This window comes from Lonchura striata, chromosome 1 (assembly GCF_050655825.1).
Source record: "Lonchura striata isolate lonStrDom1 chromosome 1, ASM5065582v1, whole genome shotgun sequence".
In the NCBI taxonomy this organism is placed as follows: Eukaryota; Metazoa; Chordata; class Aves; order Passeriformes; family Estrildidae; genus Lonchura; species Lonchura striata.
The window spans coordinates 78,170,108-78,194,309 of record NC_140703.1 but is presented as its reverse complement, the minus strand read 5'-3'; the positions used below and the strand labels follow the sequence as shown (position 1 = coordinate 78,194,309).

At 38.3% G+C, this 24,202-nt stretch overlaps 1 protein-coding gene across 4 annotated transcripts in view; it reads left to right on the top strand.

The window, feature by feature from the left end:
- ABCC4 (ATP binding cassette subfamily C member 4 (PEL blood group)) overlaps positions 1 to 24,202 on the top strand; it is a 136,616-nt gene that overhangs the window by 90,351 nt on the left and 22,063 nt on the right. For all 4 annotated transcript variants that reach the window (XM_085581334.1, XM_085581345.1, XM_085581324.1 and 1 more), the window contains 8 exons: positions 3,422 to 3,572; positions 4,217 to 4,336; positions 7,694 to 7,804; positions 9,281 to 9,381; positions 11,513 to 11,704; positions 15,807 to 15,962; positions 19,905 to 19,994; positions 20,457 to 20,629. In XM_085581334.1, coding sequence (XP_085437460.1) covers positions 3,422 to 3,572; positions 4,217 to 4,336; positions 7,694 to 7,804; positions 9,281 to 9,381; positions 11,513 to 11,704; positions 15,807 to 15,962; positions 19,905 to 19,994; positions 20,457 to 20,629 — 1,094 coding nt within the window. The remainder of the gene's footprint in view (positions 1 to 3,421; positions 3,573 to 4,216; positions 4,337 to 7,693; positions 7,805 to 9,280; positions 9,382 to 11,512; positions 11,705 to 15,806; positions 15,963 to 19,904; positions 19,995 to 20,456; positions 20,630 to 24,202) is intronic.

Here is a 24,202-nt window from a genome sequence, read left to right as displayed (position 1 = left end):
CAAATCATGAGGGAAATCTCTCAGGACTCTGGCAAACAAGAGGATAACTCCCGACAGAAACAACACGTGCTTCTGTGTACTCTAGGGATAGTGTGCAGGCTGTGTGTGGGAGATTCATCTGGGAGATTCATCTTTCTCCAGGGAAATGGAAGCAAGTTTGAAGGTTGACATGTCTCCATTTGGAAGCGTGGTCTTTTCCTGAAACTGTCCAGGTCTTTTTTTTGTCTTGGTAGCCAGTGCATCTGTTGTCTTTTATGCAAGGTGGCCTTGTTGCAGATAGCTGTAAAATGTAATTCATCAGCTACTGTGTTTTTGTTTCGGTTGCTTTTCTTTTTTTTTTTTTTTCTTTTTTTTTTTTTTTTTTTTTAGTTTGACTGTTACTTTCTACACAGTTACTACATTTTGAATGCTAAAATTAAGAAGTACACTAAAAGGTTTGTAGACCATATTTCTTTTATGTAGGAAAATCTTGGACTTTTGATGCAACTTTCCATTGTAAGCTGATTCTGCCATGAGAAGTCTAGATACCCAGTCCTGAGTGTCTCTTGCGGTTTGACTCCGGAGAGGAGAGACTCCATACACTCATGTTGCCATTACTGTCAGCCTGCTGATTGTCTTGGGTCCTGCAACTTGCACACAGTGAAGCTGGTAGAAATTGGGGCAGTGTACACTGCAAAGGTTGGTTGTCTCTTGTGAAATTCAGGAGGTAGAACCTTTGCCTTACCTCACGCAGTGACTGCATGATTACAGTCTGCAAATGGTTGTGTCTGGCTTTCAGACTATTTCATTAAGAGTTAATTTATATGCAAGTTTGGTTTTCAAAAAAAAGAACACACATGACTGATCCACCCTATCATAAATTTTTATAATGATAAGGTGGTGCAGGCTCATCTAAAATTCTTTCCAAAGGCGGTGTCAGATTTTTACTTTAGTCATCCTAACCATCTTTTCCTTCCCTGTGTTTCTGCCGTAGCAAGGCTTTGTTTACACGAGCTGGATCTTAATAGTTTTACTCCCACTCCCACCCCCACTGGCACTTTGCAACATATTGTAGATTATCATCACTGAACTTCAGTTGGGCTTCTTTGTTTTTTATTAAAAAGCATTTGTTTTCCTCGGAATTCTTTTCCTTGAAACCGCTCTCCTCAACATTTGACTTCAGATTTGCTGCTGATGTTATGAGGAGACTGTGTACTTCAGCAACAGCTTTTTTGTGATTGTCTAGGAAGTGATGGAGGGAGAAGGGAGCAGATGTATAAAGCAGATTCAGGAGTGAATTTGGAACAGGAAGGAAGGGTATGGACTTCAGTCTCTGCTGATAAGGATGGAGGCGAGGGAACCTTTAGAAACTCACCAGCCTGTGGATGACTGGCAGGCTTGGCAGAGATAATGAACATTAGTGAGGGAAGCAGTGGTCTAGACAGGAGAATATTCGTAGGAGGCCAGGAGTCTTTATGTCCTTTCTCCTCACCCCATGATAAAAAGGAAATACATTTACAGGGCTCTAAAGAATGCCAGAGAAGTAGAAGGTAAAGGGCTGATGGCAGTGCTGGTGAGGAGCCCAGGGTGCTTTGTTTTCCTTTGTGCTGACACAGCCATGTGCATAATTGCTCCAGGTGAAACACTGTGCACTCTCATTGCCACCTTACCTCCTCCTGATGAAACTAGGTGAAACGTTTGCGATCTGCTGTATGTATCTAGAAGGTCAAACAACATGATGCTATCAATCAACACCTTAACACACAGATGAGCAGTGTAGTGGTAATGCAACTTCCTCCAGAGCTCCTTTCCAATGCCTACCTTTTAGCAGTTTTCCTTAATAAGGTTATGAGCCCCTAAAAGGTGCTGTCAGGATCTATGAGATGGGGGGCTATAACACTGATAAATCTTCTTTCAGAGCTAAGACCTCTAAGCCTAGAGCTGACTCATGCAGTCATAATGTGTAAGGTGAGTGGGTTTGCTCTTTGGTCAGGTTAAATTAGGGTAAAGTCAGAGAAGCCTGAAGGGAAAAAAAGCAAATTTAGGGGTAAAGGTTGGACTTGGTTTTGGCCTCAGTGCGCTACCAGAAGTGCAGCAGGAAATGCAATGTGTCATAGACACTTCCACTGAAAGTGTTTGAAAACCCAGGTAGCTCTCTGGCACCTACCTTGGCTGATGTGTTGCTTAAAGAGCACTGAGTTGGAAAAGTTGAAGGGATGGAAGCATTTTTGCTCCAGGACATGCATTTCTGGCACCCAGTAGACACTAATGCAGTTTTGGAATATAAAAATCAGGCAGCCACAAAATTTAGCTGGAATCCACTTCTCTGTTTTGTGAGGTGATGAAGAAGGTGGCTGCTGTACAGTACATAAAATGAAAAATCTTCGGAAAGTATCGTCATTGCTAAGGAATATGTTAATGACAATAATACAGGAATTTAATCTTGAGCTATTATTTCAGTTGTCTGGTTTTGGTACTGTATGAGTTTCTTTTTGTATGGGTTGGGGTTTTCTCCCCCTTTATAAGGAACAAATGGGCACATAGTATACCAGGATTCCTACCATACACATTCATGCACAGCTGGGTTCTTCAAGAAGTTTGTGTGCAGATAATGCTTTTGACTTCGTATTCAAACTGAAAGTTTGACTGAAGAATGTGAAGGGATCTGTAGGAAATGGAAGATATTATTCAGAAAGTTGGACCAGAGTCCTCTGTCCTAAGGAACAGAGTTTCCCTCATTAGATCTAGTTTTTTTAAGAGTAAAGTCCGCTTTACCTCACCTATGACATTACACTCGAGTAAACCTGGTGAAAAAAGCCTTTTATGTCACTTCTTTCAGTGTTTTCTTCTTATTTGTAGCATTTCCCAATGCAATCCTTTGAGAAGAGAAAGCCCACTTTCTCCTGTCCTGGGTTTTCTTTCTAAGTGGGACAATGTTGTATTTAGGATAACATTGCAAGCCTATGTTGAAAGTCTCTTTTCCAAGTGTCAAGTCTTTCAACTCAAACTGAAAGCCAGTTTTTCACCCGTTTCTTAGCAGGAGTGAAAAAACATGCCCTTGATTCATCACATAACTAGGGTCCATTAAAGATTAGCTGTCCATTGCATTGATCATTTATTATTTTATTGTGGCAGTCATAAAATAGTCTACCAAGAAAGACACTAATTTTCAGTCAACCAGCTTTGTAAAGACTTATTTTAAAGAACAAATAATGTGGAAGAAAACCATAAACTGGAAAAATATCAATTTAGATATTAATGTAAATTTTCCAAGTTGCTTAAAAATAGATGTTGCTCATATGTTATACAATGCATCCGCTCTTAAATGTGGTACTGCTGTTTAAATATTTAAGTGTTTCAATGGTGTTAAATAGTTTTATGCTTGTTCTAAATTAAATTCTTCTGGCAAATAGTTTTTTCTTTTGTTTCTATTGTGCTCTAGACTCTCCTACAGATTTGTGGTGTGGTGGCTGTGGCTGTGGCAGTGATTCCTTGGATACTCATCCCCTTAATTCCACTATTTATTCTTTTCATTTTTCTTCGACGGTATTTCTTAGACACTTCAAGAGATATTAAACGTCTAGAATCCACAAGTATGTAGTTTGGCGGGACTTAATGTTAGTTTGAACCCTCATTATTATGTGAAATGCTAGTATTTTATAGACAGTCCATCAAAGATTTTCTTTCCTTTTGCTATGCAAATAACTTCCTTATTGCCTTGGTTCTCAACTAGTGAATTACATGCTTAAGTCCTGTTTTGCATAATGATAAACCTTGGGTATGTCAGTTAACTATCTGTAAATAAAGCTAGTTAAGAATATGCTAAGCTGCTGGTCTTTGGGACCTTGCATGCATATACTAATGGTATTTCTGACCTTATCTGACTCCTGTGCCTGACGTTAACTTGACTATGATATGGAATATTAAGCATTATGAATAAAAAACATGGGTGCCTAATGCCATTAATAAAGCCCAAAGAATTTCTACAGTGACAGCTATTGTTAAAAATGTAAGAGATTTTTGTATAAATTAATCTGCCTGGCTGTCTGACTGATTCTAATTGAGTAAGAAGACATTAGTTAAAGATATTGCATATTTATTCTAAAAAGATGCAGCCGAGTAGTTTGTGTGGTTAAATATAAAGTGGTAGGATTAAAGATTAGTGTGGTACAAAAAGAATTAAATGTTGTCCTTCATCTATTGTTAGAGCTAACTCAACTGTCATTTCCCTTTGTAGCTCGAAGTCCGGTGTTCTCCCACTTGTCGTCATCCCTCCAGGGGCTTTGGACTATTCGGGCTTTGAAAGCAGAGGAAAGATTTCAAAAATTATTTGATGCACACCAAGACCTCCACTCAGGTTTGTGATGAATTGATGTGAAAAATCAAATACTTCGCACTGTAGGAGGAGAATATCTTATGCCCTCAGCGACATGGATATAATGTGCATTAAAATCAGTAGGAGCTGTGCGTTTGTCTCTTTAGGGTAAAATTCCTGTATTAGAACAAAAACATTATCTGTCTAGATTTAGAGAGTTTACTTTGGGCTGTAATATAATTTAGAATACCCATGCATATGTTTTAACAATGTATAAGATAAACATTTTGAAAGTATGCCTGATAAGAATAGTTAAAGAATAATTTTTAACATTTTCCTGGATTCCATCTTTAAGAAAAGGAAAGGTGGGAGAGGGCAGAGAGAGATGTGGAGGGAACAAGCTACATTATGAAGCATTTGATACTGAGTAGAATGCTAGGAATGGGCAGATATTATTAGTATAAATGATATTGAAAAAGTTTCATAAATCTAACTTTTTTTTTTACTTTGAGCAGCTTTCAGGGTTTAAATCTAAAATATGGAATTAACATAATTGGAAAGTGTGAAATACTGGTGTTCTGCAAATAAGTAATATAATTCAGGTTTGCACTGTGATTATTTGACTTCTGTTATTTAAATGTTCTCTATTACAATGGTCTTCAAGATATAGCAGAATGCAAGTTTTCAGTTTTGTGTTTGTTAGGTAAGATTGTGACTTTGTTGTAAGACATACAAGTATATTCAATTGATGTTTTGTAATTTATAGAGTTACAAGGTTTCAGACAAGACCAGCTGATCCTTTCTGAAGTACAGTTTATCACAGGTTGTAGCATCATACACACTGACCATGTTGAGCCCAGTGACTTGTGATTGGCATAGTGCATCTTCCAGGGAGGCACTTCTAGCTTTGAATTTCCCATTTCTCAATATTTTATAGTTGCTAGTTATCTGACCAAATCAATGTTATCATTGATTTGGTTAGATAACTAGTGAGGGAAGATAAAGTGGTTTAGTTTAATATTAAAAGACATCTTTATGCATAACTGTGTATAGAAGTTTCACTATACAAAGAGGACCATGACATTTAAAAGAAATATTTTTCTGAATTTTAAGGTCATATCCAGGGAACATAAAAACACTTCAATTTTTCAGTCAGTTTTGTGCATCTCCCTAACAAAACTGTCAATAATACTCCTCATGGGCAGATCATGAGCCTGTTTTTGAGGTCGAGCTTCAGTGCTTATAGTCACACTCTTCTGTATGCCTACACACTTCATCTTGGTGTCTTTCCCACCCAAGCCTTTGGGATATACCATCTGGCTTAAAATGTGTGTGGTTTTTGGTCCTCACAAGGAATATGTGCCTGGACAGCAAAGGAGGCCAACACCATCTGGACTGTACTAACAGGAGCATAGCCAGGGAAAGGAGGGAAGTGATTTTCCCCCTCCACACTTATTAGCCCACACTGGGAGTACTGCATCCAGTTGTGGACCGCCAGCTCTGAGAAGCATTCTAACAAACTAGAGTGAGCTCCCTGGAGGGGCCATGAAGATAGTTAGGGTGTTAACAGGAGAGATTTCCTTGTGTGGGAGGTACTGGATTTTTTCAGTTCACAGAATACAGAGGATTTAGTAGCTGCCTTCCAGTGCCTGCAAGGATATTGCCATAAATACAGGTTCCTCACCATGGTACATAGTGGTAGGAGCAGTGACTTGGGTATAAGTTGTAACAAGAGATGTTTAACCTGAATTCAGGAAAAACTATTTACTGTGAGCGCAGTCAAGCAGAGGCAAGGATTGCCCGGAGGTGCAGGCTTCATCTGTGTCAATTTTCAAGACTGGAACTGCATAAAGCTTAGAGTAACACGGTCTGACCTCTGACCTGACTATGTTTGAGCAGGAGGCTGAACTAGAGATCCTGAAGTTGTTTTCACCCTGGATAGTTCTTTGATAGTAAATGTGAGCAAGCAGTTGCTGATGTAAGAGAATACCTTTCATAGCAGGTCCTGAGTTCTTAAGCCTCCTAAAGAGTTTTAAATTCTTTCCTGCATTGCAGAAGGCTCTCCCAACCAGTGATGGTTTTGTTTAGCACTTTTGGCTGAACTAGTATCTTCCTCTCTATTTAGGCCTGAGCGTAGGACTCAGGACACTTGCTTTGAACCCTTTTGAGGGATGCCTATAAATAAATTTTAGATAAAAAACATCTAGAAAGCATGCTGACATTTGACCAAACCCAAGTTTCCTTCCTGCCAGTGCCCATCTCTGTAAGCAAGCCCATGAGTTTTCAGACCACAATGAGTCTTTATTAGTTCCTATGACTGTCAGATTTCTTTCTTTATGCACAATGATCCCTGTTGCATAGGGAGGTTGCAAAATGACTCATCCAAGTTGACAGTGTAATGTGCCTCCCTGGACAATTAGGATCAGTGGAGCAAAAGCTCTATAATCTGGCTATCCCAAGATGATCAGGCTTAAAAAGCATACTTACATTCTCTCTATCTTACAGATGGGAGAATTTTTTTAGTCTGAACTTTTCCCAGCACTGGGCTAAGGAACACTGAACAGTTGAAACTGCAGTGATTATTGGCAGGCAGTAATGGCAAGCAAGGCAGAAGGGGTTGGAATGGTAACCTTCTGCTGTGTCTTGGTAGCAGCTGAAACAATTCTTCTGAGTGCAGCCTAAGCAGTAAATCATGCCATGCTTTATTATGGCTGCTTCGCTTCGGGTTTTGGTCTTGGATTCAAACACTTTGCCTTCTGTATTGCAGTGACTTTTTATGCTGTCTCTTGTACCTTGTACTGCAGCAAATCTTCCTGGGATGGAACTTAGCACCAAATTGTCAACACCTGAGTGTGAGTGCAGAGTGGAGATGTCCACCTGTGCGCTTCCCCAAAAGTAAAGATGTGCATCTAATCATCCGAATACCTCTGTATAGCTGCACTGGCTGTATTGAGTAGCTCCTACAAGAGTTTAACCAGCTGCAGCTGCCTTCTAAAAACTTGGTTCTGACAGTTGTCTGGTGATATGTTCTAGCTAAAACCTTGTAGATTCCAGCTACAGTAAATGCAGTTGTATTTCTGCTTTTTGTATAAGACTCTTGAGTCCACTAGAGTTGAGAAGAGGTTTCCATTTTGAGTAAGTGGATCATGCTCCAAGCCTTAATTATTTTTCTTTCTCTTCCTATTGTGGTTGCTACTGGTGTGAAAACTAAACTAGACAATTTCAGGAAAACTGGTCAGTAGCCTGATCATCATCAGTCCATGCAGACATGCACTTGAAGATGGCAACATTGGGGTTTTTTGACAATTTGTATTATTAACGTGAAAAAATTTAGCAGTAATTATACAGCTTAGTTTTCTAATAATCCATTGATTTTTGTCTTTGTAAAATATACTTTAGAGGCCTGGTTTCTCTTCTTGACAACCTCAAGATGGTTTGCTGTGCGTCTGGATGCCATCTGTGCCATTTTTGTTATAGTGGTTGCTTTTGGTTCCCTACTTCTGGCCAACAGTAAGTACAGATGTTAGAAAAAGTTCACCCAGTAATTACCATGTATAGTAATGCCTAATTCTTTTTCATATGTTGCTGTTTCTAATTGTTTAAAGGCTGTAATTAAGTTAAATGTTTCTTTCTAGATCATGATCTCTTCCTTAGTCTAGGGCATTGGGGCTGTATCTGCTTTCCTGCAAATCCTGGAGGCAGTTCAGACATCTTCTGGGCTGAGGCATACATCTGTCATCATCCCCAAGTGTGCAAACAAATGTGCTCTTCTGTAGTCCTCACTTTTGAGATTTTGGCTTTCAGAGCAATAACAAGAAATAAATCTTCTTCTTTTTCCCTACCTTTGTCTTTCTCTTTTGGGCCTACAGGGCTTTGCTTTTTGTACTGAAACACGCACAGAGCTGCCTCTTAACAATGCTTTTCCTTTCTGCACGTGGGACAGTAGGTCAAAAGGCAAACTAAAATTCCTAGGGATACTCTTCTCGTATCTTGGATCAGCGGCCAGATCCAGAAAGAAAATTGCCTCATAATAATACATTTTATGTTCACTGTCACTCATGAACTGTCATTAGTGTATGCATCATCCAGGATGTAATTGGGTTAGGTGTGCTAGAATGAGATAGTAATCTAAAACATGAAGGAAGAAGTAATTATCTTGGACATGAAAATTAGTGCTAATTTACTGGTTTTGTTTCTTTTCTTGTTTCTTTGGATAAGTTTTGTGTGTGCACATGTATTTTAAAATTTGAATGCTCTGTGCTGCACAACTCCGCAAATTTTTAGCTAGGTTTGATGTTACTAGAATGCAAAAAGACAAGTCAAAACAATGGTTCTGAATCGTTCCTTGTCTCTGTATAAAGAGTAGTTCTCTCAAAGTCAACAGTACTATGTTAGGATAAAGTTCAAGTAAGTCAGAGGACAATCATGTTTAATATTGGGGCTGACAGAATACGTTTATTTTGTGACAGTAGACCCACCAAACACAGTAAATGCTTTTATAAAGAGGGTAAGAAATATTCCGTCCTGTTACTTTATCTGATTGCTTATAAGAGTACAATGTTGATGTACATGTTCATAACTAATTTTGAAATAATTTTACACAATTTTTTTTGCTTAGGTTTAGGGCCTTATCTGATTTCTGTAGGAAAAAAGGGAAAAGTTAACTAATGCTCAGCCAGACAGGGATGACCCTAACAGTCTATGTAAGTTTGGTCTTGAGAATAAGCCTCAGGTTTTAGATGAATGCCAGGCCAAGGAGAATTTGGATTATCTTGTCAAAAAGTGCCCAAAATGTACCCCAAAAACACAGCAAGCAGCTGTTCTGCCTGGAGGTACTCATTGCACGGATAGCAAGTAGTGCATAACCAAATAAAATTCTGGCTGTGATGCTTCCATCATGTAAGTAACCTCATGAAAGAGAACTTAACTGAGATTTTGTGTAATTACAATGTACCTATTCGAGTCTCATTTTCCTTTCTTCTGCAGCTCTGAATGCGGGGCAGGTTGGTTTGGCGCTCTCCTATGCTATCACCCTCATGGGAACGTTCCAGTGGGGTGTTAGACAAAGTGCTGAAGTTGAAAACCTGGTAATGTTTATTTCTTCCTTTTCCCCTCCTGTGACATTCCCTTTCATGCTTGTAACATGAAGCCTTAAGGATGAGATTCTTCGTAATTAACTTAGGATATTAATACCTTAGCAAGCAATTGAGGCACTGCTCTGCAGTCATAAAGAAAAATTACTTCTTCTAGGTTATGGTTTGTCTGACTGATTTTGAATGTTTGTGAGATTAACTGTGAGGATTGTCCTCCATTCATAGTAATGGAGGTTTTACAATCTCCCTTTATAGCAGAAAGGAGACCGTTTAGTTACAGTGTAGACAATTGCATTGCAACTTGCTAAAGTTGCAATAAATTAATCCCTTTCCATAAGGAAAAATTTAAATTATGTTTTTATATTTGGTATTTATACATTATTGTTATTTATTATTGCATTTTAAAATTTTATTTATATTCCTCATGGTATTTTTAGAGTCCTATTATTCCATTGCAAAAACTTACAACTTTTTCATTCATTCTAAGTTAACACAAATGCAAAAGCATTTGTTTATATTCAGCTGACAAGGTTGTGTGTTTTCCAAAATATATAATATAAAACACCTTTGACCGATTCACAGTATTTACTAGCATGTTCTAATTTGCCTGTCTACTTTCTTAAGATAATATGTAAGAAAAATAGATTGTAAAAAAAACATGCTAAACATAAACCTGGGATTTTTTTTGTTGTGTTGACAATTGAAGTTACTTGTAATTATAGTTTGCTGTACATAGTCTAGCAAATATGTGTAGTCCTTTGTAGGAGTTACAAAGCCATGATTAATTAATAATAATAATAATGATAATAACAAAGCTAGAATTTTTTTTGTTTGCTACCACATTGCTTTTTCTGTGCATTTTTCACACACCAGTAAACTGGTGGTGACAGATTTTCTGAAAAATGAGAAGAAAGCTTTCAGGTTTCTTCATACCATTGGGGGACATCTGTGGGAGTGTCACATGAATTGAGTGGCTTTCTTGGAGGCTGTGACTCAGGAATACCTTGAAAGAGAAAGGCCATTCACTAACGTGGCTTTGGTGTGAAATGTGATCATTTTATGGAGCTATGATTAGCATCAACTTCTCTGATAGGTGGACATCCACCAAAAATCCCTTGTTATTAAAGGGTGACTGCACCTTGGGTAGGCAAGAACATTTCATCTCCATTCTGTTGCTAGCTGGTCAAGGGCAGTGATTGTCAATCTGTACTCAGTGGTGGTGCACCCTTGTTTTCAGTCCTGTGTGTAGTTTTGGGCAGCACAATACAAAATGAAGCTGTTGGAGCATATCCAAAGGAGGGTCATGAGGATGGTGAAGGATCTGGAGGGAAAGCCTTTATGAGGAGTGGCTGAGGTCACTTGGGCTGTTCAGCCTGGATAAGAGGAGACTGAAGGAAGACCTCATTGTGGTCTACAACTTCCTTGTGAGGGGAAGAAGAGCGGCAGGCACTGATCTCTCCTCTGTGGTGACCAGTGATAGGACTGAGGGAATGGTCTGAAGTTGTGTCAGGGGAGGTTTAGGTTGGATACTGGAAAAAGGTTCTACACCCAAAATGTAGCTGGGCAATGGAACAGGCTTCTCAGGGAAGTGGACATGGCATCAAGTCTGCCAGAGTTCAAGAAGCATTTGGACAATGTTCTCAGGCACATGGTGTGATTTTTTTTGGGGGGGTTGTCCTATGCAGGGCAAGGAGTCAAACTCAATTCATGTGTCTGCCTGTAGTTCATTTGTCAGTTTGATTTCTAGCTTTATCTTTCTAACACACAATGGATTGGTGTCATCTTAGTCAAGACTGACAGACAACTCTCTTAGCTTAATTTTCTTAAAACTTATGCACATATTTAGGTTTGCAATTAATCCTACTGATGAGAAATACTTATGAATGGCTTTATGTGTCATTATAGATCTGGATCTGTTGTAGGACATGAGATGCATTCTTTCCACTTTTTTAGTTGTATAAAGAAAGCCTAGAATGGTGCCAAGTACTCTTACCTTTGTTTAAAGAAAAACCATGGAGTAATTTGCATTGAATCTCTATAGTAAAAATATTTATATGAAGGCAGTATTTGCAGTGTATGCCATAGGATGAAGCTCATGTATGTATGTTTTCCTTCCTTCCCTTAGATGATATCAGTAGAAAGAGTGATGGAGTACACAGAGCTTGAAAAAGAAGCTCCTTGGGAGACCAACAAGCATCCACCACCAGAGTGGCCTAACCAAGGAATGATAGCATTTGAGAATGTTAACTTCACTTACAGTCTAGATGGACCGTTGGTTTTAAGACATTTGTCTGTTGTAATTAAACCAAAAGAAAAGGTATGTTTGCAGCTATCTTTGGATATTCACAGAAATTAAGTAAAGATAATGAGTTGGCAAGAAGCTGTGTGCTAGAAATGCATGATGATATATGTGGACGCTAGGAAAACAGTACATGTTCTTTTAAAAAACAAGTTTTAGTTATATTTAATAACAGAAGTTATAGCCTATTCATTTTCTGTAAGTGTAGCATAAATTTGTCTGGGAACATGATATTTCAGTCTGTCAAAACAAAGGATTAAACATACTGGATAATTTCCTTTAAAAAATTTGGGATTCCTCAGAAAGTAGCAGACATTGAAAATGCCAGCCAGGCCCCCAGAATGTTTGTTCAAATCCAAAACAAATGGAGCTACATTAGGAAATTGGGTATTCAACAGAGGGAACATAATTGGAATTGAGTATGTCAACAGGCAAGGTGAGCAAAACCAATGGAAAATAAGGAATGTACATGCTCTTGTACTGAGTCCAAAATGGAAGACAGAAGAAAGAAATACAAATCAGTTGCATAACTTCAGAATTTGGGATTTTATTTCAGTTCCTTTTGGCTACTTATCCAATTAACTCTTGTCATTAATTAGATTGGTAGCCAAAAGAAACATAGAAATAAAACTCTTTCTCCTCTGCAAATTTGACTCCTCCTCCCAAATTTTGATGCTATCCCTGTTGAAAGCGTGCTGCAGGGAAGGTCTCCCCCACAGACAAAATTAAATTAGAGCCCCGAAGTGTTAATTTGTTCTTTGCTACATTTCAAATGCAGGTGTACTTGTTTGATTAGGAGGTCTTCCCTAGGAGCATGGTTCAACTCTACAATCCTTGCCCTTGCCTCCTTTTTAACATGCTTTTCCATTCAATATCAAACCTGTTCGTTTCCCTAAGTGAACGTTTAATAACATGCATGTTACAAAAATTCAACCGGACTTTGCTGCATTGAGGTGATTTCCTGGAATTAGCAATGAATGAGTTAAAAATGGTCTCTTTGAGAAGAAGAGCCATGTGGGCCGTCTCCTTAGCTGTTACAAGTTCTCCAATCTAGATAAGAAGTTCTATATTTCTCAGTGAGAGATTGGAATGAAATTAAAAATGGAAGCAAGAGATACTAGTGATGCATGACTCAGTCCTTGTTGGGGGGAGGAGATGGAGGGATGACTGGGGGTATTTATTTTTGCTGAGCAGTTATGCTGTGGTTTTGTCATCCTGAATTTGCCCAGCTTGAAGCTATTGCCAAGATCTTTGTGTTTGCTTTTTATGATGTTTTTCACAATACTGCAAGTAGGCTGCCATTGTGTAAAATAAGTCTCCCAAGCATATCTCCTCTATATTTGTTTTAATTATGGAGAAGCATCTTCTTCAGAACCAGGTTTCCAGATCTGCTGGGGATTCTCCCTGTAGTGCTGTCACTGTTAGCTCTTACACCTGTTCAGGATCCTGACTTTTAGAGACTTCTGGTGGCTGCAGTGCCACTGGCAGCATGAATGAGTTTAAGCTTCTGCTGTGCTTGTATTTTTTCTTGTAGCCATCCTAGGGCCCAGTTTGGGAAGCTGTGGGTACAGTAAGAATGAGGGGAGGTGATTGTTAGCAAATCACTCATGAGTTAAGGTCTCTTTTGATCTGTTTGTCTTAGTATTCAGTATTTCCCTACAGAGTAGGCTAGGAAGGACTCTGTGTTTTAAACATCCTTGCTGAAGTAGTGTGGTCTGACAGAAACAGACCAGAGAGACACAAACTGCTGTGCCAGTAGCTGGCAGTGCTTAACCTCCTCTGCTCCTATAGCTGCAGCAGGGGAGGGTTAGTGTGTGTAATACTGAGTTTTACACAGCATCTTTGTTTCAGGGAGCTCATGAATGCTTATTGGCTAACATATTGTTAAATGCACCTTTTCCTGACAGCTCCTGGATCTGCAGGCTGCATGAAGAAGCTAGGAAGGTGCACATGTAGATTTATGGCATAGCAGCTGTGCTCCCACAATGAAAGGGAGATTGCCTGAGGGATAACAAAGACATGGGCTGTTTCAGTGGAGTAGCTGACATGCTGTAAATCTCACATTTTTTGTGCAACTCTGCTGTGAAGTACAAGTGACACTTGAGTAATGATGAGCCCAGCGTAGCAGGTGTACTCCTGTGCATGCACTGGGCTTGTATCAGGCAGCACAATCTTGGCCATGTGCTTCCTGATAGGTGGCACTTGCATTTGCAGACCGGTGCAATATTTGCACTGGCTGTTGAGTGTGGGCCTGTGAAGAATAAAATTTATTCAAAAAATGGATAATGTGTATACTGAGAGCTGTTTCAAATTCCTGTCAATTTTCAGCAGCCTGTAGTCAATTGGACCAAAGATGCAAATAGAATATTTCTAAATGTTGAAGAGCATAGTCCTTTCATTTGATGCCAAACTGAAAGTGGGATTTTGACAATATGCAGAACAGCTGCATTTTTATTTTAAGTATCAATGTATTTTTTATGTTATTTTTTTCTTTATATCTTCGATACAATACTTTATATTGACATTTGCAGTGGAGCAACTGAATCTTCATTTTCACAACTCTGATTGTCTATGTTCTCTATTCAGCATTTTCTTTCTGAGCTGTAGTTTATCTATTCAGAACTATTTTTCTGTTGTTTCACTAATACAATTTAAGAGTATTAGATATTTTATCATTTATTGAAACAATTTGCTTAAACTAGTCTGTTTAATAAAAAGCACTGTAGAAATGTTAATTAGTTTATATACAATAGTACAATAATGAATGGTTGGATGAAATTGTTAAATCAGAAGTAGAAAATACCTTTTATATTATGCAGTGTAAGTTGCTCCTTGAAGTGTACCTTTTTAGTGTGTCGTGTATTTTTTATCAGTGGGCACTGCTGTTTTGTCTGAACTTAGTGTCTCTGACTGACAGTTCCTCCTTGCACTTTGGGGCAGTTTCCTGTGCTGAGTTTCGTTTCAGCAGGCATTGCTGCATACATGTGAGTCTCAGGCAGTGGGGAATTGCCCTCTGGTGTCTGCACGTATACTCATGAAGGTTTTCATCTTTCTTCCTCCTTTCTGCACCCCAATCACTTCGCCAAGCCATATTATACATGTTTAATCCTCAGAAATCCTTCCCCATCAAATCAGTATCTTCAACTCATATTCATTTTGTGTTGCACTGCTCTCTCTGAAGTTTTCCAGTGTGCTGATTTTTTTTTTTTAAATTTAGAGATTAGAACAGAATGCAGGAAATAACAAATTCTGCCAGATCAGATCCGTGTAGACAGTTACACCCATTATCTTCTCTAATACAGTTGATTACTGTACACTGTTTTGTCTAAGAATCCTTTACCTGAATACATTTAAAAAAATTAAAAGAGAAGAAGTATTTGTTGATCTTAGTGCCTTGTCATTAAAGTTATCAATCCTGTGTTTTTCACTGTCTCTTTTTTCTGAAAGCTTTTTTTTTTTCACACTGTGTATGTCTTCCAGTTTTTCTTTGGGAACAAAGAGAGCCCTGAATCACTGTGATTTTATTATTTGCTGTTTCTTCTGTTTGAAAAGGAATTTCATCTTGATGTCATGGCCTTGTAGTTTCAATGCTTGCTGAAGATGTCTGAAGTATGGATACAATTTATAATGGTGCTACTTTAAAGTACTTCACCTTAACCGTAGCTAACCGAAATCAGTCTCAATTATTTAAATTGGGAGTACATTGTTCCCAGAGTGCTTTATGCCTTTTTGGGGTCGAGTAGTAGATGCATGCCTGAAATGATTTGCCTAACATCACCCAGCAAACCAGGTTTGGTATAAAAATTAGCAGCCTTGAATCATATTACTGTATGCATTGAGCCACTTTATCTTGTTTACACAATAAGACACCACACATTAAGGGGAAATCATTCACCTTTGAATATGATCCAAGAAATTGTCATGTATACAAATGTCACCTGAATCCAAACCAATGTAAGGCGAGAGGATTTTTCCTCTTGGAAGAATGTTAATTACAAAGAAGTTTTATTTGGTGCATGTTCTACTGTAAATCCTGTGATGCTGTAAAAATGTTGCTTGACATATTAATTTATCCTGAAAAGCTCACAGTTTAACTGTACAGGCTTGGCTTGCTTCGTAGGTTGGAATAGTGGGAAGAACCGGAGCTGGGAAAAGCTCTCTGATAGCAGCCCTCTTTCGCTTGGCAGAACCTGAAGGAAGGATTTGGATTGATAAGTACTTGACATCAGAGCTGGGACTCCATGACTTGCGGAAGAAAATTTCAATTATACCTCAAGTAAGAGAGTGACTTGGTTTGCCATGGATGTTTTGACTATGATACTGTAGTGTTTAAAGTGCCTTGCTGGGATATGTTCCCCCTGCACCTCTGTATGCAGTAGATACAGGAACTGTAGCTAGGTGTTACTTCTACTTGAATAAGGTCTTGATTATTGTAAGATAAACAGAATCAATTTTGGGGATGTGAGCATTTTCTTACTAGTTTTGTAGCCTGTCTGTTCCTTTGGAATATCTGTGTGTTAGCTGTGTAGTGTCCTCCCATAGTCTGGGGAAAAGCAAAGAAAATCTGATAAGTATATACCAATCTTCAGCAGTACTCTGAAGTCACTTGATCCTTTGGCAGCAATTCCTGCCCGATCCTTCCTTAGTTAGGGACTTTGAAAAACCACTTTCACCTCTCTAGTCATCCCTGTGCAAGCTGAGTGGTGCTAGATTTAGAAGGAGCAAATGTGCTGCCTAGAAATGAGGTATCAGCTTTTGCTTTATTTGGAGAAGGTTGGGCAGGAGAAGACCAGAGGAACAGACTAAAGAGTAGGTCATTACAACCTGTAATAAATAAAACTTGATGAATTTTAGAAGCTGAATGCAAGAAAGGCCACAGTACAGGAAAAAACCCAATAAGGCAGTGTTGGAAATAGCTTGATCTCTCATGCTGGAGGTAGAAGAAAGGCTGTTCAAAGCAATCCAATATGTCACAGGTCTTCTCTCTAGAGTCTTACTGTCATGAGACATTGTATCAGAATAGAGTTATGTGTAACCTTAAAACTTAGAGGGCAAAGTCTCTGCATGTTACAGTTTCATCAGAGCGCTGGTCTCTTCCCTGGGCATTTGCTCTCCAATGAAGAGGGAGGAAGAGTGAAAAGCTTGTATGCTGCAAATGGGAAGTCATATTTTGGAAAGTAGTTAATCTATGCTGTTCTATCAGGTAGAGGGAAGAGTAGACTGTAAACCAGAGGAACTTTTTGCCATGTTTACCATTATTTATCAAATCTCTCTATGTTATAACAGAATCTGTATTCAGAGTTAGTTCTGAATGTGTACTAGTCTGTTGGCAGGGTGGCAGTCAGAGTGTATTACTTGCTTTAAGTTGAGAATCTAATACAAATGGTAATGAGGCTTTTTTTTCCTCAAAGAATAGAAGTCAAAAAGAAACAGGTATGCTATTGAAAAAAGAAATTAAGAAATAGGTACTTCCCCAGCAATTGGATCATTGCCTAATGCAGGATGTCTTTTGTTTCTGCATGCTGCAGGCTTTGTTATTGCAATACACACTGGGACTAGTCATCTTTTGTATGTAAAGAGAATTTTATATGGAATTTAATTCAATTTTTTTTGTTTGTGTGTAGTGCTCCTTTCTCATGAAAGCAGATGATTGGTTCATTCAAGGTCTACAGCTTTTTGAAAGCCTTGCCCATAGCTATTGTGGGTGATTTTTTCATTTTGAAGAATTCAGCCAAGTTGAACAAAATAGGATACTGAGACAGGAAAACTGCAGGTCATATATAGTTTCTACATGTTGAATGTCACAGATGCTCAGTGTGCTTCATTCAATTACACATGTGAGGTGTTTTCATACACAGGTCTGTTGGCATAGTTTTAAAACTGTTTAAATACGGTGGAACTGTATCATTTTTGTCAAATTTATATAAGGTTTGCATCATAGTCAGAAAGGTTTTGAGTGTCCAAAGGCTAGCAGGTAGCTTTTTTTTTTTTTTTCTGTGTGCATGAGGGAAGGCTGTTTCTACTAACAATATACAAAACTATCAAGTGGTGGTACAAAGAAGAAGAGGAAGGAGGGTTTGGAATCAGGTTTCTGCTATGGTAAACTGTATGATAGGCATTGTCTTGTACTGTGCTAATAGTAGTGTCAGTAATAGCAATGTAACATCAGGTAGTTATTTTGCAGCAAATATCTTCATAATTATGTGGGCAGCTGAAAAAACAGAGAGAGAGATGCTTATTAGAACTGCAACATAAAACATGCTAAACAGAACCATTCCTAGAGAGTGATGAGGCAAGACTGAAGTTTCTTGTGTATGAGTTTAAATACCTACCTGGAGAAATAAAAATGTGCTTAGGCTTCTAATTGCTTGCTTGGATGGAGCTGTGTAAAGGTTGTGTTTGTAAATCTTTTCTATGCAAATGTTGTCTGCCTCTCTGACTGCAAGCATTTTTACAACAATTATTTACAGGTTAGTCTTATTGCTTTCCTCTCATAAACCAGACTGTTTTAAATAATAATCTGTGTCAGAAATGGTAATTAAAAAATATCCTTATCTTCTGTTGCAGTACATGTCTGTTGTTAGAACTTTTATAATAGTTGTGAACACCTTATTGCTTCAGCCTCTTCTTTGCCAACATATAAAAATGGATTGAAAAGGAAAATAAATGTAACAATACCTTCAAAATATGCCAAATGGTGTACTAAGATGTGTGTTGTTAAACAAATTAGTTTCTAGGTGTTTTTGGAGAAAACTGGTTTTTGGCCTGGAAATGTTTTGTGTTAAACCCTTTTGCTCATTCAGCAAGTTTTTAATGACATTGCTGTTGCAGCAGATACTTTCAAATAATTGGCATGTTATATCAAGAAATCTGTATCTTCTTTCATATTGCTTATGGCACGTTCTGTCTTTTTAAATTCTTTTATAGCACTCAGGTGGTTTAGAAATTCAAGGACAATAAAAGGGTTAAGGTCTGAATTTTCTGGTTTGCTGCAGCCCTTTGGAGCTGCACACCACTAGGGTTAGATGGGGAGAAAGTCATGACAGGTTAATCTCAGAGTAAACTGAGGTTACCCATTGTAAGTTAGATTTTATTTCTTAAGGGGAGAAAGGAAAAAAAAAAAATACATTTTGCCTAAAATTTCCTTTATTTCTTAGGGGAGAAAGGAAAAAAAAAAGAATAAATTTTGCCTAAAATTTCCCCAATTTAATGAGGACTGACAACATGATGAATGGTCTCCATTTATGATTAGCACTGTTACAGCTTTTGACTTGTTTTTGTCTTTATGTGTGGTATTAAAATGAGTTTAGCCCTAAAGTCGTGTCAGTGCATGACTCTCAGGTCTGGCTACTCACATTACTGGGTACTGATCTGTTGCTTAAGAAGCTCTGAACCAAAAGTCGTTTTCCCAATCTTAAATACTACATGTTTCAGTGTGATTTGATTTGTGCCAGTTTAATGAATTATCTGTTATTGCTCTGACTGGGAGCTGAAGTAGAACAAAACTTGCTTTGACTACAGGTAAACCCACATTGGTACCTGAATGGGAGAAGGTACTGATTTGACTCCCTGGTGTATTTTGAGTGAGAGCTTTGCCCAGCAGTGCTTCAGTTCTAAGTCAGTTTGCTTTGGTGCTGTGGCAGTATAGATATGTTTAGGTTTTAAATGGTGAAAGCTGTTCCTGCTTAGCCCTCATGGTAAAATGGAAGGGCTTTTATGGTATGAAATGAAAAAAAAACCAAACATAGAAGGAAAACCAGAAAGGCATTGTAAGCTCTTTGATTCCTCTCTGGTTTATATACTTCAAAAGCAGGTTTCCAAAACTGCCCAAAAGTAATTTAGGAATATGAGCCCATTGACACCGCTAGTTGTTGGTTTTCATTAACAATACCATGAGGCTAGCAATGATTTCATATAAATATATGTATAGCTTGTGGCATCAGAACAGTGGCATGTAATAACTGTGTACAGCAGTTTACACACAGACCTGTCCTGTTTGGTAAATTATCTTCATACAGAGTAGTTGAACACTTGCCTCCCCCTCCCCCCTGCCCCTTCCCTCTTAAGCATGTAGTTGAAATGTACACCTTTGCATTTCAAAAATGATAGCTTGCTGTTGGGTATTTCTGTTCTATTGTTATAGGTTAGCTGGGATTAAATTACCTATTGCATTATAAAACCTGTGTTTATAATGAAATGCTGATTTTACTGGTTTCAGGAGCCTGTTTTATTCACTGGAACTATGAGGAAAAACTTAGATCCTTTCAATGAATACACTGACGAAGAGCTGTGGAACGCCTTGGAAGAGGTGACTTACTAAATCTAACAATGTACATCTGGTATTTAAAATCCACGTAACAATAACATTACGGTGCTTGTGTGTGTTAGGTTTTGGATGTTTTCATCAGGTTTGATAAAGGTATAGCTGTTGATGGAAAAGGGTAGACTATCATGTGCATTTGTGTATATGTGTGCAGGCATGCATATTGCTATATAATTCTTTATGAAAAAATTATCCTTTGGGATGATGCCTTGGTTATATTTTGATTCATATCTTGGTTTTAATGAACATTAATAGATTCTTAACAACATGCTTTAATGTTTTTAGAATTCTAATAACTGACACGCACTGTAATCCAACTTGGCACTTACTCATTTTGTGTCAGAATATAAAAGGCAAACCTTGCATACTTATTGTTGTGTCATCAGACACATAATAGCTGATTAAAAAGAGAGTTACTCATCCTACAATATGTTGACATGTCAACAGGTGCAGTTGAAGGAGGTTGTGGAAGATCTACCCAACAAAATGGAGACACAGCTGGCAGAATCTGGATCTAATTTTAGTGTTGGTCAAAGACAGCTGGTGTGTCTTGCCAGAGCAGTTCTAAAAAAAAATCGTATTCTTATCATTGATGAAGCAACAGCAAATGTGGACCCAAGGTAAAAACAAAATCTGTCATACTAAAATGAACTGGTTTCTCTCCTAATACAGTTGTCTCTATTGTAGAGATGAACTTAAATGCTTTATATTTCATGTACTTTGTATTGCTGTTTTATATTTTTGATGATACTATAATTTTTGTCTATTCAAAATGGGGCAATTGAGCTTTGGCTATGGAGCAGATGATATAAACTAAGCACTCAAAAGATCCCTAGTTTCAGTGCATTCCATAGTGTAGGGAGATTAATATTCAAGGTTTATTTGTCCTGCAGCCATAGATTAGAAGACAAGAATGTTCTTGAAAATGCATCTCTGTAACATCAGAATAGCCAGGAAACAAGCTGAGTTCTGTTCTGGAAGAAATGTTTGTTGGAAATAAATAAATACAAAATATTTAATTCATCTCATTCCCAAAACCCCCTAAAACTAGAAAGGTGAAACATTTAAGCAAAACCAGATACTTCTGGTTGTGAGATGCTGTCCTTTCAGATGGCTCAGATGCTGGTGTGGTAAGTTAGAGGTAAAGTAGGGGCAAGGGCAGAAGGTAAGCTGCCCTAAAAATCACAGGAATTGCAAAGCGGATTTCAAGATGTTTAAGTCTACGAGATGGACTCACTTATTCATTATTCTGTCTTGTATAACTCAGGCCAGCAGAACTTTTCCTGAATTCATTTCTATTTGAACTAGAGTGTACTTCTGGAAGAACATCCAACCTCAATAGCTAAAAAAATCAATGACAACCCCTGTTAAATTGTTCCAATAGCTGAGTACCCCCACTGTTAATTTTTGAAACATTTGAAGCACTGGTGGAAATATTTTGGAAACAATACTGCAAACGTACTGCATCAATTAGTCTGAGCTGAATACATAGTTCCAACAAACTATGGCTTGAGGGAGAACTCGAAGTCCAAAGAGGACAATAACACAGTAAGTCCCTCAAACAGATGCATTAAGGATTTTGTATGTCATCTGGATGTGACTCATTTTTCTGACATCTTCTTAGGGGAGAAGTGGTGCCACTGGTGTAGCTTTACAGTTCAGCTGACAGTGTATTTCTAAAACCTGTAGAGAAGTACATTCCCTTCCCAGAGGTTCTAATTTTTCTTTTTTTTTTTCTCTTTTTTTACTCTTAGTTTATTTTTGTCTGAGCTCTGATAGATTAACTGTGATTAATCATAGGTGTGGAAATTTAAACTATCTTACTCATCCTCCCTATTTTGGTATCCCACATGTGTGTTCTCAACTTGCACTATCCATTTAATTGATCTTGATTAATGTGTGCTGCAATATATATTATAATAAGGTAAATGTTTGTATCAACTCTAGGCATAACAATACAAATAATAACTTGGAACTTCTTTGAATTCAGTTTGCATTACAGTCATTATTACCTTTTCCTTAATGTGTTGGTATAACTAGAGCCAAGTATTTTTAGCTGTGCAATCTGATAGGAAATGCTGATGTGGGTTGCTTAACTGAGCAGTTAGGGAGGCATTTTTGGTGTGTAAGGAAAACCTCCTCCTCTTCTGATGCACAACCCCCATACCTGGCACCCTTGTCTCTCACCTGGTGGCAAGCACACAATCATATTGAGTACCTGAGATGGGAGACCATGGTGAGCTGCTGCCAGCTCTGGGGAGACTTCGCTTTTACTTTTTTTGTTTGTTTTTCTGGCCCTTGATTTCTCTCCCTCGGCAGTCTCAACTGCTGTTGCCACCACGTCCATTCTGCAGTTCAGCCTGTGTTGGACAATACTATTTTTCATTTCCCACAAACCTGGAAGCAGGTATGAGAAGACAGGGGCTAGGGGTGGCAGGAAGGTGAAGTGACATGAGACAGTGGATGCAGTGTGGTGGGCACTGTACCTTCCCATGGGGACTGAGCGGGCTCCCCACCACATCTCAGCTCAGCTAGGCCATTCTTATCTACCTAAGTGAAGGGAAGGAATTTGAAGTTCATCTTCCTTCCTCCTCATATGTTCTGGCTCACGTATTTACCCTTATTTACCTCCTTGTTCCTCATAGATGCCACCTGCTCTGCATGTGGCAGAGGTGTGAGTACTTTTTGGGGAGAGGAGGGGCTTGCCATAAAGGTTGCCCTAAATCAGACTACCTGCATGATTCATGTGATGACTTACAAACTTAATTTGATTTTATCTTCTTGGTCCATTCTCACTCCAAAGAATAAAGTCTGGTTTTAAAGCAGTTGAACTGCTCTGGAAAACTGTGTGAAATCTGGAGCAGAAGAGCTGAAAATCTTCATGTAGTTGCTTTGATGATACACAGAAACAAAATCATTAGTAAACGAGACTTTTTAAAAATACTGAATTTGTTTTAATTGTATTAACTCATATTTTTGCTTATAGAGAGCAAAACTTTTGGTGTGCAAACCACTTCCATCTTTTTACATTGGTTGTTGATTGAGTCTGGTAAAACCAGCCATTGCACATAGTTCAGTTCATTAGCCATCTTAAATCTTAAACTTGTCAGGTTTAACCTTTTATTACATCTAACTGCTATCTGTAACTCTTTCTCTTTCTGAGAAATTATCTAAACCTCTCAGAAATTGTGTAGTGTGAGAGATGCTTTCAGGAGAATCCCAGGAGGACATTAGACAGAAGATAATGACTTACCCAGTTTTCTTTCAGCAGCTTGGTTGCTTCACATTCAGATCATATTTACTCTTCCTCTTCGAATAGTTTTCTTTTGACAGTCAACTAATTCTGGTTACACCAGATCTTGGGTTGCTGGGAAACTTGGTGTTAGATCCTCAACCTGTGGCGCCTGTGGGACAGCTGTACCTCCATTCTGTGCTTTCTTATTGTATTATTCCTTGCAGTAGGGAGTGTCGTGGTTGCCGTTTTTATATAATCAGATTAAGATTGAGTTTTTATCATCCAGCAGCCCTGGTTTTGGTATTCAGGTTGCATCTTTGATTTTTAATGTACCTGAAAGATGATTGGGTTCGATCTGTTGAACTGGGTGATGAAATCACTTGGCACTTGCCCTGGACACTTGCTCAGTATGGGTAGACATCACTAAGAGTCCATTTATGCCCTGAAAAAGGGACAGAAATTATGCTTCCTTTGGTAGGTCTAACTCTAGCTCTAGCTCTAACTGGTGTGTGATACAGTCTCTACATTCTGTCAGCACATAATTCTGTGTACAGATTCTTTTCTTGGTCTTTTTAGATTTTCTTAATTTTCCTAGCTTCTTCCTGAGATTCTCCTGGAGGTTACTGATGGTGCTTCTGCCTGCTGTCCCAAAAACTATGCTCCAAGATCTACCATGAACCTTGGAGAGGATCTAGCCAAGTGTCAGTCAGCAGTCACGTCTGAATGAGATCTTGTACTGTGATATTTGAAGATAGAGCTATTAAGTCTGTTCCTGATTACTCTGAAGTCTCATTTTAGAACATTTGTCACACCCACAATATGGACAGCAGTTTCTTGTTAGTGATAAGCTTGTGTTCAAGAAATACCTGTTTAAGATAATAGTTTGATAGTATCTCTCTAAGAATGAGTGGATTTTTTTCTTGTAAATGTAGGAAGAGGTAGTGCTATAAAGAAGACA